The following is an 18,650-nucleotide window of genomic DNA, read 5'->3' as shown; positions in this document are numbered from 1 at the left end:
GTTGCACTATGTTGTCATCAAATAGTACCCAACTCAACTGAGTAGCTAAGCTAAAATCACACAATCACAAAAATCATGAGTATCCATGCAGCAGTTGTCTGGAGACCTAAACTGTGTGCTCATTTGGACTGGATATCAGGTACTGGGCAACCAGGAGTCAATGGCTTCCTGGGAACACCTTCTTATGGTTTTGGTTTGTTTTTTGTTTGTGTGGGTTTTGGATGTTTGATGGTTGTGGGGTTTTTGTGGGGTTTTGTTGGGGGTTTTAAGTTTGTTTGGGAGGGTTTTTTTTTGTTTTTCCTTAGGGCCTGGGGGTTTGGTTTTTTATGCTTAATCCTCGGCCAATTATTTTCCCATGAAAGCCAGGAATCAATTTCTGTGGTGTGGTGTAAAATGACACCACTGTGAATACAGCCTTACTCACCCAGGAACTACCAGGAGGTGACCATGAGTTTATCAGAACCTAGCCCTTAATATAGAAAGCAAATAGAGAACCATCCTATGAAACATGAGATACAAAAGTGATAAGGAACAGTAGATTATTCACTGACTAGAAGCACCCCAAACAAAATGAGCTCTATCGATTTGCCATCATCTGAATCTCCTCAGCTGCGTGCCACCTTCAGCCAGAGGAGAAGAGGAAGGGGGAAATGCTCTAATGCAAAAGAACAAATACAACTGAAAGGGAGCAGGCAAACCATAATATTTGAATGTTATTAATCAAAGAAAGCTGCTTAAGCATGTAAGCTTAGGTCTCCCTCCATCTCATGATAAAATTTCACTAATATCTAGAGGTAATAGTAAGTGAGTTGGGTGCTTTGTGGCTTAATTTCTTTCCTATTGTTGGTATTACTGTTTTCCCGAACTGATTTACATCTCTGCTTAGAGCAAGCATTCTTTCCCATGGTAAGAACACAACAACAAGGAAGAAAGAAACATCTAATATGACTCACAACCATTGCCAGCCTCAAATATTTATTCTTCCTTGAGGCATTGATTACACCACCCTACAGAACACTGGGCCATCTTCTGTGAAGTTATTTTAATCTGCCTCACCTCCTAATTCCATTCTTTTTTAAATGCTTATTATCTGGAGGATCTCTTCCAGGCTGCTAGCACTAAGCCATGTTATTTTACCTTTTAAAAAATTAAAAAAAATAAGTCTCATACTCCTTTCTTTTTTGTTTTTACAGCTCTAGCTCTTAATTCAGAGGGCCCAATTTGACATTCATTCCTCTCTGAAACAGCTCATTCTTTATTTATAAGTTTCCATGGGTAATAATACATGCTTTTTTGTCTGTCCTTATTAGCATACCCTCCACAGAGTCTACAGGACTGTCCTTTAACACTGACCAAAGTTTTTCTCCAACAGATGCCATGGATTCTGGCTTCCCATAGAGAGCATATGTATTACTATCAAAAACCACTCTTGCTCAAATTGCTGACTATTCAAAACTATTCCTGTTCTTTGAACTTGCTTTGCCTTCTACCACCTTCTAGAAGAAATCAAGGAAAAAGGACTGCGTAAGTCCCCTCTTACTTTTACTACTCACAACCAAACCTTAACACTTATAAACACATTTTCTGCTTCTCCCTGCTCTGGAAGTGTAGGGAATGACTTCATTATTGGGTAAGTTTGGGATAAGACCAGATGATTTACAAAAAATGCCAAGCTGTTGGAACAAGCAATCTCCATACCACCACTGCTCAGAGAGGCTCAGCAGTGCTCCAGGGAAGAAGAGGGCACCTAATAAGGGACAGCATTTTAAGAGAATTTGTGTTCTCTGTGGCTCCCTGTGCTCTGTATAGCATGGCTTCTAGTGTTTTGGTTATTGAAGTCCACTGATCATCCGAAAATAGATGGGCAATGCAACTACAGAGAAAAAGAATCCAGCCAAGATCAAAGACACCAGAAATCCTAGTAGATGAAAGCCTGTGCTTCCAATGCTGCTGACCAAGTGATGATAGTTCGCAGGTGAGGGGCCTGGAAAGATAAAGTAGTCACAGGTCCTCCTGCAGAGAGCTACTGGAATCATCACGGATCTGGCCAGAACTGTAAGGTCCACCAATACATGTCCTTAAACTTCCAGTCATCTAGATCTCTCCTAGAGGACCGAAAGGAGGAAAAATATGAAAGGCCAGAAGCAAACAGTATAGCTGCAGTGCTCCTAAGACAATTCAGTAGACATGATAATGCCAAAAACGGCACCCATTTAGTAAAAAATGCTACAGCATTTGCAGCTTCATTCGGCCAAAAATTATTGCTTTCCAATTACATCTATTCTTTCCTCCACTCTGAGATTTCATGAGCCCATGGGGTGCAGTCTGAAAAAAAATTAATACTTTGTATTCATGAGTATTACCTGCACCCAGGTAAACAAGCAAGACAACAGAGAGAGGGGGAAATACAGGGAGGTGTGGGAGAGCAAAAGGGTAAAGTAATAGGGTATAAGGTGAGAAAAAGAATAAAAGCAAAATCAGTGAGATGATTTGGAATAATCTCCTTTTTCTCTAAGTGATCAATCATTGACTCCATGGTGGCTTTGAAGGAACAGGGCAGAAGGGCCTACATCAGCTGATGAATTCTGCAGAAGTCCATCCCATAGCTCAGAGACCTGACTCCAGCTATCCTCTCTAAAAATGGGGAGCAGAAAAATGAGGCAGTGACAGGGCTGGAAGAAACAGATCAAATGTCCTGATTGAGTCACTGGCCAAGTTGACATCTCCTTTTCCTGATCTCTGAAAGCAAGACTGCTGTTTCCTTATCTGACTCTAGAGGACATCCAATTGTACTTAATTTTCAAAGGGGTCAACTGCTTTCTGGAAAGGATAGGTCTAAGAACAGGCAGTAAATATAACTCCTTTACAGCAACTAACTCATTCGTTGCAAATCGTCTTATGATCTTTTTTAACCAACAGCCCAAAGCAAGATTGCAAGACAGGGCTCACACTGTACAGAAGGATTATGGCAATTAAAAATATGCACACAAAGACTCAGTCCCAGACTAACTTCATTTCTGGGCTACATTAAAAAAAAAATCACATCAAATGCACACACAACCACATTTATATCCATGCAAGCAAGATGTGATGTGCCTTTGCTTACCCTTGCAAATGAAAACCAGCACCTCTCTTTCAAACACCAAAAAGCTCCTAGGGATAACCTTTCACAAATAAACAACCTGCTCTGCTCGGAGAGGGATTTATAAAGAACAGAGATTACAATGGGCTTAATCATGATTAAACACTGATCTGGCTCAATCTACTCAAAAGCAGACAAAAGATAAATAAAAACCTCCAGCAGATGCATTTCATACTGGAAATTCTGGAACCTCAATTGACGTCATACTTTTTATGTTCTGATAATATCTGGAGGAAACAGTACACTGGATCAAGAAAACAAAAGCAAATTTTTAGTTAAAATTCTCCATGTGCTGTGTAAAAAGAAGGCGGCTACAGCAGGGAAACACACAGGGCAGTTTAGCATTTTACAAATCTCTTTTTGACTGTAGCTGAAATTGCACCAGCAGAGCAATGCTACTAAAAATAAACAAGCACCCCCTTTTTGCCTCATCTTGCCCTGTAAAATTGTGCAACAGCAGTCACTGATCTTACCCTCACACAAAAGACACTTCTGATCAATGGCAGGCATGTTAAATTTCTTCTAGTAAAATAATGCCACCTCCTCAGTATCACCTCAGTTGTGCTTCACTGATTCCTCATGCACAGTGTGAAAATTCTGTGTGATGGGAAGGGGCTGAATTTAGCAAATATTTCCCAGATACAGACATCTGGTCTTTCCTATGGGTAAGGAAACTGAGGAAACTGATTCCACATCATGGAAGACAATGGTACTGCTCATGGAGTTGGGAAAAGCCAAAAAGGAGCACAGATTGTACAGATTGTTTGTTTACAGAGCTAAGTTTTCAATTTAATGCAACAAGGTAAATATGAAGAAAGAGAAACGGCCCTTTAGATGGTGTGGGGGGAATCTACCCGGAGGAGAAGGCTGATCAGAATTTTCTCATTTTATCTTCTCCAGCAGAAATTCCCAATGGATGACCAAGGAAGGTTAGACCAGCAGACAGAAGAGATCCCTTCCTATATTGATAAGGTGCATGGCTGCCTGCCCTCATGTCCAGAGAATTCATTCTGTTCTTCAGAAGCACCAGGTGAAAGACTTTCAATCCCTCTTGATTTGTGACCTCCAAAACTTCTCCAGTGAAGGTGAAAACCCCCACACAGACAGCGCAAGCCAACTGATAATTGTTTTGTTCTTTGCACTTTCTTTTCATGGACCTCTTGGACATAGCTCACATAAATTAGCTGTCATTCTTATAGGCAGACCTTAATAGTGAAACTTGTGTAACTGACACTGATTTTCAAGCTGCAAGTCACTGTCAACTTCAAGAACATCATCCCTTAACATCAAAATTCTCACCCCAATTCCTATTGTCCTTCAGCCCACCTAGTGTGTCTCATAGCAGTCTAAGTAGAGCTCTTCCAATTCCAGGCAGAACAATCATCACTTTGCAAGTGAATTCCACACTTCACAAACTGCAGATCAGAATCACACGATTTGCATTTCCTAGATGAGAAGCCAACAAACTTCTCTGTGGAGTCAAGTGAACAGTCCTTTGTCATCTTGAGTAACAGCAAATGCATTTACATTTTAATACACAAATAGGAAAATAATGGGTTACTGTTGTTTGCTCACAAAGCAGGCTTACCTTTTAAAAAGCTGTCAGGGGATTATTGAATTGTACAAATTATTTATTTTCCTCTATAACCCACCTCTGAAGCAGAAATGAGCTCAAGAGCCCCTGTTAACACCTGAAAGATGCAGGAGGAAATGCTTAGAATGCAAAGAATATTTTTATTTTTCTTGTAAGATTGATGACTCCTCCTGTGTAACTTACTGGCATCAAGCACCAGTGAGAACAATTGCTTTGGTGTACATGCTTGCCTCTTGAAAAGGGCTATGAATTTAAATGCTAAAACAGTAACCAATGTGAAATGTCACCTGGCTAGGCAGTTCAACCTAATTACTTACACAGATTTATTTTTAAACTATAAAAACAGCATGTTCCTTGGGAGAATTATTTTTTCCCTTCCCCAAATAAATACAATTAACATTTGGCAAGTAGAATTCTTCTTCTGCAATTAAGGACTTGCCAAAATTAGATAAAGCAAAGTACTCAAAAACACACTGGGGGCAAGAGTGTCGCTGGGAGCGTCTCCCAGAGCTGTGCTTCTGGAAGAGGAAGGGATGTTCCATACAGGACTCGGCACCAACAAGCCTGCATGCCTGTGATACTTCTTCCTAAAGCCTGAGCAGCCTTGAACCCTTGTGGAGACAAGGCTGGCATGGCTGGAAGGCCTCCCATGGCATCTGGCCATCTGTATTCCTCCCTGCCCTCGGCAAATGCCAGCAGCCCTGCTGAAGGGAGGGCACGTAAGTAACACAATCCTACAGCAGCAGGGCAAGATCAGCAAGGGGGCAGGGGGAAGCAAACACACTGATTTGAAGGCTCAAGGTAGGACAAAATACAGGTAAGCACAGGCTTGGTTTTAAGCTGCCTGCAAGACCACTCACATGGAGCCTGTGCCAGAATAGATCTGACAGGCTACAGGCCAAAACAAACACAAACCCACCTCTGACACAGAATTTTCTCCAGGTAAAGGCTCTTGTTCTTCTTATGTAACCTGGTTCACTGAAATAAATTATTATTTTCCCATTCCTTCTAACAGCAGTAAGCATGGCACTGGGGCTCAGCTCCACAAGCAGCACCCTGTCTGTGGTGGTTACAGGAGACTGTGGCACCCGAGAGAAACAAACCAGCTCATGAGCAGTAGCCAAGGGTCAGTCCAGCTTGTCCCAGTCCAGGACAGGCTGTAATTAAACCTTGCCAATCATCCCTCCTGTTTTGGCAACATCAGGCATAAATGCTACCAGTGTGGTAGATCTTCGGCTTAAAGGGCCATTTTGGCCCAATTTGCCAAAACGCTGGTGTTTAGGAAATTAAACAAATGGAGTCTTTGCATGACACAAAGCTTCTCACAGTGTGTTAGTTCATTTTCAATAGTCAAGGTGGAAGAAACATTTAAAGACACTTGAGTACCTAAGATAGAACAGCACAAAATCCTTTTCTAGCAAGCAAGACCCCAACAGTTCAAGCAAGTTCTAGCCTGCTCCAACAGTCCACTGGCTTCATGTGCCTCACCTCACAGTCTGCCTGTGTTATTCATGGCCAGAATAATTTTATGACACTGCCCTGGTTCTCAACAGACTTGCTGCACATGCACCCAATTTCAATGTGGTTTGATTTCATAGAGCTAATCTGCAGCCCCTAGGTCTGTTCAGCAGGGGGCTTCTGCTCACTCCGGGATTCCGTGCAAGTGTCAAAAATATATAAGAACACTTTCAAAGCTGGGCAGCAAATTTTAGAAACAAGAAAGTTTCCGAAGTTCAAAACCATCTATGACAGACTGGAAAGTGTCCTACAGGAAAAACAGTTTTAAGTTATCAAGTCCATAGGTACTTTAAAGGAAACTTCCCTTTGAAAACTAGAAAAAACCCATCTTAGAATAAATATGAAAATATTATCATTTAATAATATTCTGTATTCCTGAAGTATAATGCTGATAAATAATGACTTAAGAATACAAAACTCAGCACAGTGTTCTCAAAATCTGACTCTGCATGCAGGCTGGACAAGGGATTTTGTTCTATTCTCTGGGCTTCTTTCCCCTCCTGTACTTAAAAAATAAAGACAGCAAATTTCTTTGAACTTACATAATTCAAGCCTGTTATTTTCCATAAGGCTAAACTGGCCTTTTAAATTCTTTAAGCCTGGCATTGTATGAAAGCAGATATCAAATATTCAGAGAGCTCAATTTAGAAAGATCATTTTTCTGAGGCTGAGCCTTTTTGAAGAGCTTCCTGCAGCACTATAGACAATGCCTCAAACTGCCATTCCCACAAGGCTGAGGTCACTTAACCTTGCCAGCCATGTTTTTGGAGGCATTGGGCCAAAGGGAGGTACAGGTCCGTCGGAAAGGTGGGAAGGGTACAGGGTGTGAGGGGTCAGAGGATCCAAGTGCTGCAAACAATGAAAATATGCTAAGATCAACCTGATTTGCACAATGAGTGGTTGAGAACTGTGTCTTGTTCATGTGTGAAAAATGACATTGTCTACTGCGTAGTCCTGTGTCACTGCCTTTTATCAAAATCTACCTCTTTGAGTCAAAATCAGAGTTGACAAACACCAGTGAAGAGATGCCCCATGTCACTGTCATTTTCTGAAAAAATCCCTTTGCTAGGATTTCTTCTCCTGGGAAGCTGAGAAGCCTCAGAGAAAAATGAAAACAATAATTATCTAATTTGCTTCTCCCTGTTTTGCTGCTTTGGAATGTGGTTGGAAATTGTTTATCCAATATGTGAATTGTTTTTACTTAATGATCAATCACGGTCAGGCTGTGTCGGACTCTGAGGAGTCAGTCACGAGTTTTTCATCAGTATCTTGTTAAGCCTTCTGTAAGAATCCTTTCTCTATTCTTTAGTATAGCTTTACTACAGCATTCTTTAATACAAGATAATATCATAAAATCATAAGTTAGCCTTCTAAGAACGTGGAGTCAGATTATCAATTCCTCCTTCATCCTCGGGACCTAGCAAATACCACAGCCCCACATGAATTAACTGGGGTGTACGAAGGATCTTGGTGAAATGCATCTCCAGTCAGTGGCGAAGCACAAGGCTGAAGCACCCACTGCTGCTCTATCTTGTTTTACTCATTATTTCTAGAGTACCCAGCAGATGCAGCCCGAGCACAGCACTGCAGGACATCCTCCCTCACACAGACAAGGATGTGTCCAAGGCAGGAGAAGGGTTGAGCCTTCCTCCCCAAGCCTTGCCACACCACTCCTAGGTATAGAGGAGCTGCTTGGATCAGGACCAGCTCAATGCCTGCTCTAAGACAGCAGTTTTTCCAACAGGGCTCAGAAACAACTTGTTTTCTTTTTGTGCTAAAAGGTCTCTCATGCTGCCTCACAGCTGGCTCCTTGCTCTTGAGGTGAAGGAGTTAGTGTAGAAAGTGAAGGTGAGCCACTGGTCCCAGTATGGGCACTGGGTGTCCAGTTCTACTTGCCAGGCCAGAAGAATCATAAAGCAGAAAGAAATTTGGTTCTTCATCCAGAAGCAGGCCATCATAGAACAGTTTGGGTTGGAAGGGACCTTAAAAGATCATCTGGTTCCAATCCCCCTGCCATGGGCAGGGACACCTTTCAGCAGACCAGGTGGCTCAGAGCCCCATCCAGCCTGGCCTTGAACACTTCTAGGAATGAGGCAGCCACAGCACTGAGGGATCTGTCCAAGTGCCTTCTCACCCCTACAGTAAAGAATTTCTTCCACTTATCTGACCTGAGGCTGCTGTGTTTGCAATACCCTTGGATGAAGAGCAACACTGGATTTATCAGTTACTGCTTATTATTAAGCATTGCTTACCCCAAGCTTACTGTAAAATCAGAAAACACCAAAAGCACAAGGTCAGCTTAGACAAAACATTGACCCTCTACCTTCAAGCACTATGTAGCTAGGAAAATATCCTATTCTATGCAGCATGGAATTCCATTAAGTTAGGAAGAGCAACTAACACAGAGGGCTTTAAGAGCTTTAATCTGTTACAATAATTGCATTAGATGTATTTTTAAGTACCTTTTCCAATGCTTCTCTGTCAGCCAGCTCCTGCACAGCCAAAAGCTTGATACTGTAAGAAAAAACAGAGAGAAAAAGAGAATTACTCACTCTACTGCAAGCATTACAGAAATCGAAGAAACAGCAGAACTGCAGCACTGTTTTTATCCCTCTCTTGAAAAAAGAAATACAAGAAATGCTCATGATGAAACAAAACAAAGCAAGAGAGACAATGACACTTTGTTTGCCTTGAATTAGCTATCGCAAGCAGATTTTTTGGTTTCCAAGTTACAAGCGTATCTGAACTTGCCTTACAGAGAAACTGCATCAATCATTACTTTTGCAATATCCCAAATTAACACCAAAGGATCCTCTGGATGACAAACACAAAAATATTCTAGACATTTCTATCAGTTGTAGTCAACTTTGTTTCTCAGTGTCAACAGGTTTCTATGAGTCCCAAAAAACCATTCCCAGGGACTTACAATATTATATATGAGGTGCAGTAATTAAGACAACCCAGCTCAAGAAATTTGAGGGAGAGATGAAGGAAATGTGCACCACCATTTAAAGTTAGGGTAGAAAGGTAATCCTCAACTATTATTCTTGTAATGCACTTTGTTAATCAATCCCAAATTTCTTCACCTACTGAATCTTTTCTAAGTTTACCTCTAGGGGCTAAATCCTGCACACTAAATTTCATTCACTTCAACAAGGTTATGAGATTCACTCAAACAGGATTCTACACCTGTATTGCAACTCCACAGGCTCACTTACCCAGTCTTAAACCCAGTCACTTAATATATTATCCTTGAACTCCAGAGGATCATTTCCTTTACCCAGGGACACAAAAACATTTTTATGGCAATAGAAGAATCAAATGATGCATATAAATATTGTTTAAATTACTCTCACCACCCTGCACACAGACACAGTAAAAAGCCAGTATAGTTAAAAGCTCATATTCAAAAGGGTGTGAATAGTCAACACAGAAGCCTGCCAAAGGATATAATACAAAAAGTTTTATTAGCCTTTCAAATCCTCAGAGCAAGATTGCATAATTCTTGAGCATCCACTGACACCTTATATGCTAATTATGTACATCCATCCTGCAACAGCAGCTGGCAAAGCACAGTTCTAGTCCTGTCTTTCTATGGCTTCCCACTGCAGGTATTCACATTCTAATCCCTAAACACCAATGTGCTTTCACTTTAATGGACTTCTAGCTTTCAGTGTCTTCAAGGTATCATAAAAAGCCTATACCCAATGAATTATAAAATAGCCACAGACAATGCATTTCTAGTCTGCAGAGACTATTATTACTAAGACAAAGAGGGTGGAGATGGTTCAGAAAACAATGGAATAATCAGAAAAATGAAAAAGGTATTCCATTAAAGCCCAACCACTGTGGTAGCAGGGGATGTGTGATTTGGTATTACTGTTTGGTGAACACACTAGGCTGCACACACACAAATTCAGCTGAACTGGAAGGCAGTTAGGGAAAGTACAAAACCAATACAAGGTATTTGTAAACATCATTTTCCTTGCAATTCAGCCAGCATGCAAAATAAAGATGGGCTGGGCAGCAAGCAAAGAAGGCAGTTCCATTTAAAAAACACTGCAGTGCTGTGTCCAACTCAGAAGGAGCCTTAGCTGATGCACCTCGGAGAACAAAGTCCAATAACCCAGGCAGGAACAATGCAGCCACAGTCAGGACCTGTCTCTGAATTCAGGAGTCACCTCTTCACTTTGGATTACTCACCTCTGTTGCAGTGCACTTGAGAAAAACACCGGATGGGTGAGAGGGAGGTAGGCTAACACACACAGGGATGCACTCAGGGCGCTCACAGCCATCTGGGCTGCTGCAAAGGTGGCTTCAAGCCTATGCATACATGGGTTGGGGGTATGCAAATTACTATTGTATTTTTCTTTTTGAAGCTAGACTTTTTGATCCCTTAATCAAATTAGTCAAGGCTGCAGATGCTTCTACCAATTGACTGATTTATTTCTAGAATGTTATATGCGAGTTATCTGACACTCAAATAGCTACAGAAGAAAGACGTAGACTGCCCTAAAAGCAAGTTCCACTTTCATTAAAAATCATCATCTCACTGTAAAAACCTACCTTCCTTCCCATTTACACCTGTAAAGCCCCACAAGAACTTTTTCAACTGCTATGTATTTATTTTTTTTAAAAAGTATCCAGTCACAGAAAAGCAAGTAACGAAACAGGAAACAGGATCTTTTTACGTTGTTTCATTATAATATGGAGATGCTGTACCCTTGTTCAGAGGTGAAGAAATCATACAAAGGGTTTACCTCTTGCAGAGATACTGCATATGCAGGGTCAGAATCAAATCTCCATTCAAAGCTGCTGCACGATTTGCAGCAACATTGGTTTGATTCCTGGAGAGAAAAAGACTTCCTCTGCTGTTACGAATTAAGAGATCAATGTTTGCCCAGTACTTTACTCTTTTCTCCTCAGGTGACACCTGAAAATACCTCAGGTATTTTTTCTTGGTCAAAAGGAATCTGCAAACACAAGTATCAGCTGCAAGATCCTTCTTTCCTTAAAGCACCATCACAGACACTTTCTCTGTCCATTGGATTACAGCCTGGAAAATTGCTCTTGATAACCAGTTATTTACTGCTATTTCTTCCAGCAGTTCCAAGCAAATTAGTATGTGCTACTTCGATGCAATGTCAGCTTGGAAATGCAGTTTCTTTCAAGGCTGCTGCTTTGGGCATTTGATAGTTCAAAAAGATTTCAGGCTGCTTATTTAGGCATTACATCAGCAATCTTACAACCACTGAGAGCAGCTCATAACTTCATTTGCTGTTTGTAGCTTTTTGGCTCACCAAGGATTTCAAAGTAGATGGGAATACAGACAGTAACTGGGGGGAGAGAGGGGGAGGAAGTCTCCAATTAAAACAATGTCAAATGAAATGCAAATAGTTACCAAAAGCCAATGTTGAAGCCCAAGCTTTTGCAGTCTACAATAAAACACTTAAGTACTACTCTGTTTATGCATATCCTCGGCATTATTTCTTTCATCCTCACCCGTGTTGTGCAAACACTAACTCACGAATAAAGTTGTATTTCCCAAAGAAACCCTATGGCTCCTGGAGAGTCTGCTCTAACTTACCAGCTTTATATACTGGCTAAGAAAGCTGTAATATGAGTAACTATACTGAAAATGCCTCTGCTTGAATATGAAACTCCATTATAAATACTCACTGACTGAATTACTTACACGATCTATTTAAACAAAGCTATTGAAATTAATATCCTGGCACCCCAGGCACACTCAAAATACTTGAAAACATGCAGTGATCAAGATGAAGGACTCGCCTCCAGCACTGAAAATATGCAAACATGATGTGCTGTCAAGGAAACATGACTCCCTCTTTTTTTGGCCATGGGTGACGCACGGCATTCTCCTCTAAGGGAATTCCTTTTGGTTTCCAGAAGATTAGTCACAGTGCTGAGCAAATGCCTACAGCTTCAACACATTTCTACACCTCAGGGTATCATTGCAATCCTTTCCTCAAAGTCTTCCTACTCAAAAACAAGTAGCATTGGGTTTCTCTTTTTAATCCCACATACCCAGGAGTAATTTAAGTCTTTTTGGCAGTCTTTTGCAATGCTGCAAACTTGCAGATAGATCCCTTGCCTGCTGATGGCTTCCTGTTCACCCTGAGCCATCATGACCACATTTAATCTGCACTGAGCTTCACTTCCCAGCTTGAATTCACATTGCTCACAAAATCCCATCTGCTCTTGCAGTGGGGAATGTTGGGGCTCTCCTAAGAACAATTAGAGGGTCATCTGCCTGCAAACCAGTGAACCTATGGCTCTGCAGCAAGGCAAATGGGATGGTCTGAGGCTGCTGCACAAGACAGATCCCAGATCCACCCATGCAGATTGCACCTCAGGTCTTTACCTGAGGAAGAGAAGCTGCTTCTTCCAAAATCAGCTTGAAGGGTGCTTTAAGGGTAGGAAAGTTTTTCGAGTTACAGTCCATTTCTGGACCACCCCTGCACAGAACTAGAACTGCAGCCATTACAGACACAGGTCACCTGGCAGCCACTGGCAAGAGAGAGGGTCCCCAGAGCAGAGCATCAGTGAGCACAGTGACCCATTTCTGCTGAGCTGAGCACAGCATGGAGCTGAGGCTTCCATTTAGTGCAGAACCTGGTAATTTTGAGGAAAGGGGAAAGAGGAGAAAGTGGGGAAAATGTGAGGCATTAAGTTCAGCAATCAGAGACTCAGTGAAGTGTTTAAGTGAACACTTGGCCTCACGATGGTGCCCTACAAAACTCAATTACATACCTTTGCTCAAGGCCTGAGTTTTTCTAAAACCCTCATGCTTTCTATCAGCCAGTGCATAAGCCTAAAGTTAACAACATTGAGAAATGCCATTTGGCTTCTCTTGCTCTTCTGTCGCCTTCTTCAGCATACAGCTGCACCAAATCTTGCTTCAGCTAGACTCAAAGGCATTATTATAAATAGCCCACGCAAAAACCACTCAATCCCAAACCATTTTGAGCAACATTAAATAATTCCTTTCTCCCGTCCTTCTAGTCTACAAACTCTTCCTCTTTGCTCTTGAGATAAGATCCCACAAACATATAAATATAAGGCCCATGGTAAAGTTTTATGGAACACTTACCTATCTAAGAGTAGAGCACGAGTGCATGTAACTGAAGTGTTTACTGACAGACACATATGTGTGAGTTAGTTAACAAAAAGAATAGGACAAAACCACTTGGGCCACCAAATTTGTATGTCAAAATTGTATCTGCAAACCTATCCAAACCAACCTTGCTCATAAATCTATTCTCTGAAATATGGGCATGAAATGTGAGAGTTGGACTGAAAAAAGAAAAAAAAATGCAGCTGAGCTGTGCTAATTGTACCTGGTACCTGGGAGGGAGCACTCCCCATCAGCTGCCTGCTCTCCTCATCCCTCACCTTAGTCTCCACTTGTGCTGATGAAGGGCATACTCATCACCATTCACACCACAGCCCCTGTTCTTCCTTCAGCATTTGCTGGATGAGTAACAATAGGGCAAGTAAAAATAAGGATGGGGAAGCACCCCACACATGCACGTGTTCCCTGTGAGGGCTGTGGTGGTCCTTGCTGCCCCAGCTGTCAACAGCCAGGGCTGTGATTAACTCATAGAGAAATAGATGGAGAGCAGGGAAAGCTAACAGCCCAGAAGTGGCAAACACAGCTCTTGTGGTTTAAACAAATGTGGGGGGATATGGGGGGGAGTGGTGAGTATAGAGGTTTTTTTTTTTGCTCTTTGACTGTTTGTTTTAAATATAGACCTGCTGCTGGACCTTGCTGCTAATGCCTAATGGGACCCAGGCTTCTCTTCCTGATTCTGCCTGCCCCTGTGATGATCACCTTGCACAAGGGTAGGTGAAAGAACAGCAGTGTCCCACCAATAGCACTTAGCAGACTAAGTTTAACACAGTGAGATGATGGGGGAGCAAGTCTGAGCACCCTGGGGCTGCAAAGGGATCTGTGCCACTCCTTTTTTGGGGCTGCCCACACTGACCAGGGCAATGGGTCACCTAAGTGGGATGCCTTCACAATGAAGGAGCAACTTTTGAGGCTTTCATCAATGCATGCACTGTAAAAATACATCTTATTTTTGCTGGCATATCCCATTTACAAAGTAGTCTTTTCCCCCCAAGACCCTGTTTACTCACACCCCCATAAAAACAAAAGCAGAAGGAGGAAATAAAAGTATGCCCAATGACTTTCAGCCTCGTATACTTCCTTCATCTACCCCTGTGAAGTTGGATGAAGAAAAAATCCCCAGTTTCTCCTTTTCCAATAAAAGCATCTGCATCTTCTCAATCACTCCTTAAATGGAAGGGAAAACTGTGTCCAGTGCCACATCTTAACGGCTGCTGGAAGCCACCAGAGAGTTTCTGAAGTCAGCTTAAGGGCTTGGATGGGAATACCATGCCATATTGCTTTGGAACTAACTGCCAGCTAATGACACAACAAAATATGTTGGAAAATTCTCAGGAAAAAAAATGTATCCACAGTAAGAAGAAATAATGATAAAACCAGGGAGCTGCATTTCCTACATATTAAATGTATTTATATCTATCTATACTATAGATACACATAAAACAGATCATATACATGTTATATACAATTTTTGAAACATTCATATATATACACACAACTATATATAGGTGAATTTATTTAGGGTTACTTTTTTTTGCAGCTCCCTCATTGGGATGAAAGCAGATATTCTTCAATGTCTAGTCATTGCTGATTTGCCTGCAGCATGGTCTGAAACCAAAAAGCAGATCAAGGCACTGCAGCTGGAAAGGGAACCAGGAGTAAATGGAAGGAGCAGAGAAGCCAAAATCCATCAAGCAAATTGGCAATGCAGTGCAGGCCACACAAACACTCCCACCCTGATGTTTGCATTCATGGATCCTATTACATTATGTGGGTGATTGAAGTATTTGTCATGGGGAGAAAGGAAACTGTAATGGAACTAGAAGAAGGAAAACATGAATTATGGATGGTTACTACTGAGAGTTGGAGGGGGAGAACAGCAGCATTACAAGGCAGGAGGCAATTCAAATAGTTAATTTCTTTCCTTTCCTATTTCAGTGGTTCCCTGGATTCAGAGATGCTCTCCGCTTGCTGTTCTCTGCCCTAAATTTGCAGCAAAGCCATCACTTTGCAGGACCTATGAACTTTGCACCGAGGATCTGATTTATGTTCAGCTGATACTGTGGTTTCAGTGCAGCTGTATCATTGCAGGGACAGAACAATAATTCATAAACTCTGAGCAGTATTCCCGAGGCATGAGAGAAAAACCAAAAAGGCTGCAAGAACAGCAAACTTCTTCCTAGAATTCTGGAAGGGAATAAAATATGCTCACAATGACCCAAACCACAACCAACTGCAGAAAACACATGAATGATCATGTATAATGAAATCTGGAAGCCTTCTTGACCACCTCCTTGGAAACTCCCAACCCAAGCTATTTCCAAATGGATGAAATCCATGCTGCTGTACATACAGACTTCTACTACATCAGTAAGCCGAGCAAGTCACACTCAGCAAAACTAAGAGGGGAGCTGCTCAAAACTCAGAGAATCTCTGTGAGGCTAAAGAAGCATCACCCTTATCCATCTACCCAGAAAAGGTGTCCTGAGTTGTGAGGCAGCGATGCTTTTTCAGGACACTTGTGCAAATTCTGGGGGGTTCTATCAGGGAGAGTAGGTTAGGAGCAACTGGGAAGAGTCCTATTTACCTCTTTCTCCACATAGAGGATCAGATCTTGGGCCTATTCTTTCCTTTTTCAGGTGAGGGGGGAGAAGACAGGACATCATTTCTACACGTATAAAGTCTCTCTGAAGATTCCCTCAAACTTTTACACTAGAGGAAGTCACAGAAGGGTCATCCTTTGGGTGCATGCAATGCACACATAAGTACTGTCCTTTCTTTCCTTATTAGGTTCATAAATCTGCATTTGAGGTACAGAATACTGAAGACTCAAGCACTGTGCTAACTGTACTTTTCAGAAACACTTGACTAAGTTAGAGGCCATCCTATGGCCGTTTCTCTTGATATCCTGTTATTATTCTTTCCTGTCCTTCTCCAATTCAGTCTCTGCAAACTGGTGCAATGCCAAGAGAGTGGCAGCAGTTAGAAAAGTAAAAGTCAGGGAAGACTTCCAAGGTCCTCAGAAGAAATGCTGGTTATTAACGGCTGGAATACATTGCACTTGAGTGAACAGAATCAAAGCTGATTCCTGAGAGGCAAAGGTTAATTAGGCAAATGGCTCAAAAGGATCAATCTGTTCTAACCCATTATTTGTTGATTTTTTTTTAATTTTAAAAGAGGGTTTAAAATAGACTAGGCAGCTGAAAATATGTCCCAAATTCCCAAATGCATGAGATGAAACCACAAAAGGCCTGAGACTGCCAGGAATATAATGACTACAAAATAGTAACCTAATGAATAAAGAAACAGTAAATCAAACACCTATATTAAATTATACTAAACACAGCAATCTTGTCCATACATAAATACTAACAGGAACCAAGTACATACAGTGGCAATGCAGCTGAACTCACAAAATCATTCAAAACTCAGAGTGACAGTCCAGCAGGCTTCTTTGTCACCACCTCCACCTCCACTGATTGCTCCTGTGACAAACACTTCACTACATGATAATTCAGGCAACAGAAGAGAGTACTACTGCAAGTGGCGCGTCTGTGTGTATGTGTGTTATATTTATGCACAAAAAAATTACACCAGTTGTTGCAACTTCCTTCTGACAGACAGCAAACCAAAATCAGTTGCCTGCATTAAAAAAAAAAACAGGGGAGGAGTTGCCTTTTGGTTTTATTCATATAATGATAAAATGCACTTTTCCTCCTCAGTATTTAATTTCTTATTATATTTAGCTAAGAACAATAATGTCTTCATCCAAACCAGTTTACCTTATGCTCAGTTATTTTGAAGTTGGGCAAAATCCTCCATATAATATCCACAGTCACAGGATTTTATTTTTTAATTTTTCAAAATATGCCTGTTTCCTTATAATTCCGCAGGAAGAGAAAGACTCACAGAGAATGCTGTGTCTGTGGCAACATTGATTTCTTCTGAGTCATTAAACTGGACACGAACAGCTTATTTAACTTGCACTGAATTATTCAAATCTGTCCAATAAGGGAGGAGGATCAACACTGAAAACAAAAACTTAGAAGGTCATAAAAATCAAAGGTGACTTAGAGCTTCCAAATATAGGCATTATGTTATAGTGTACGCAGTCTCTGGCATTTGGCTCTTTTTCTGGATTTTCTGAATCATTCTCTGCTGGGGTAGAGTCTCCTAGTTCCAGAAACAGCACCTTCTCCCACCCAATCCTGCCCTACAGCAGCAGCGGAAAAACTGAGTAGTCTCTAGTTAAATAAATGGATATGCTTGGAAAGGGCACACCACCACACTATCCTTCTGCTGTGAATTACAAAGCTTCCAGAAAAATTATGGGGCCTTGGGAGGCAAAGTGGGTAATTGGGATTTTACTTTAAAAATATGCCTCTGTGTCCCTGCAAAATAAAATGTGATTTGAAATAGCCCACATCCCTTTCTCCGTTAGGTACGTGAACCATACGCCATCAAGCTCTCTTGTGAAAGCTCGTCATGGCCCTTTATTCAGCCTCAGAGACTTAAGGCAGTATTACTTTGCCATACATGCACAGCCTCATCTCAGAGAAATGAGTTTACACAGTTAAAATCATTACAAAGCAATACAGTGAAAGTCAGTTTGCTTTGCAAAATACTTGCTCAAGAGCAATGGTGCAGCCTTATGGCAGTACAACTACGATCAGCTGGTGACATCTGAGTGCCACTAAGATTTATCCTGGTGTTGGGCAAAGAGTATTGAAGCTTCCTGGCTGAATCTGGATACAGAAACTCTGTAGTTTTTTACAGCACACTCTTAAGAAAGAGATTGACCCTCAAGAGCTGGCTCCTACTTCGAAGAGGCTGGCAAAGTGCCGCAGCCATTGTGCATTTCATACGCGCATCTTTTGCAGAAGACTTCGTGCCAAAATGGAATTGTTTAAGTGGTGGAAGACACTAAACACTGGGTATTAAAACATAAGAATGTGCACAAGAAATGCTCAAAGAGACCCTACAAAATTACTGAGGAGAGGCACTGTGATGAGGGAAAAGGAGCACTACAGAAACCAAGAGCAGTGCTTTGGTCAAGTGCACTTTTCTCCATGGCTCTTCCACAAGCAGCTTATGTTGTCTTACAAATTCAAGGACATTTTGACAAAAAGGCTAAAATGAAGTGCATTATTATAACAGGTGGGAAACAAAGCAGAAACTGTATTAGCAGACAACCTGTATGTTTAAGGGACTTCCCACTCTGTGGCCAATAGCCAGCCCACCTG

General features: G+C 41.5%; 1 protein-coding gene across 1 annotated transcript in view; it reads right to left on the bottom strand.

Moving 5' to 3' along the window:
- The window catches only part of EEPD1 (endonuclease/exonuclease/phosphatase family domain containing 1), a 64,414-nt gene that overhangs the window by 22,558 nt on the left and 23,206 nt on the right, over positions 1 to 18,650 (bottom strand). The window contains exon 2 of the mRNA XM_030943557.1: positions 8,717 to 8,768. Coding sequence (XP_030799417.1) covers positions 8,717 to 8,768 — 52 coding nt within the window. The remainder of the gene's footprint in view (positions 1 to 8,716; positions 8,769 to 18,650) is intronic.

This window comes from Camarhynchus parvulus, chromosome 2 (assembly GCF_901933205.1).
Source record: "Camarhynchus parvulus chromosome 2, STF_HiC, whole genome shotgun sequence".
Taxonomy (NCBI): Eukaryota; Metazoa; Chordata; class Aves; order Passeriformes; family Thraupidae; genus Camarhynchus; species Camarhynchus parvulus.
This window is presented reverse-complemented; position numbering and strand designations above follow the sequence as displayed.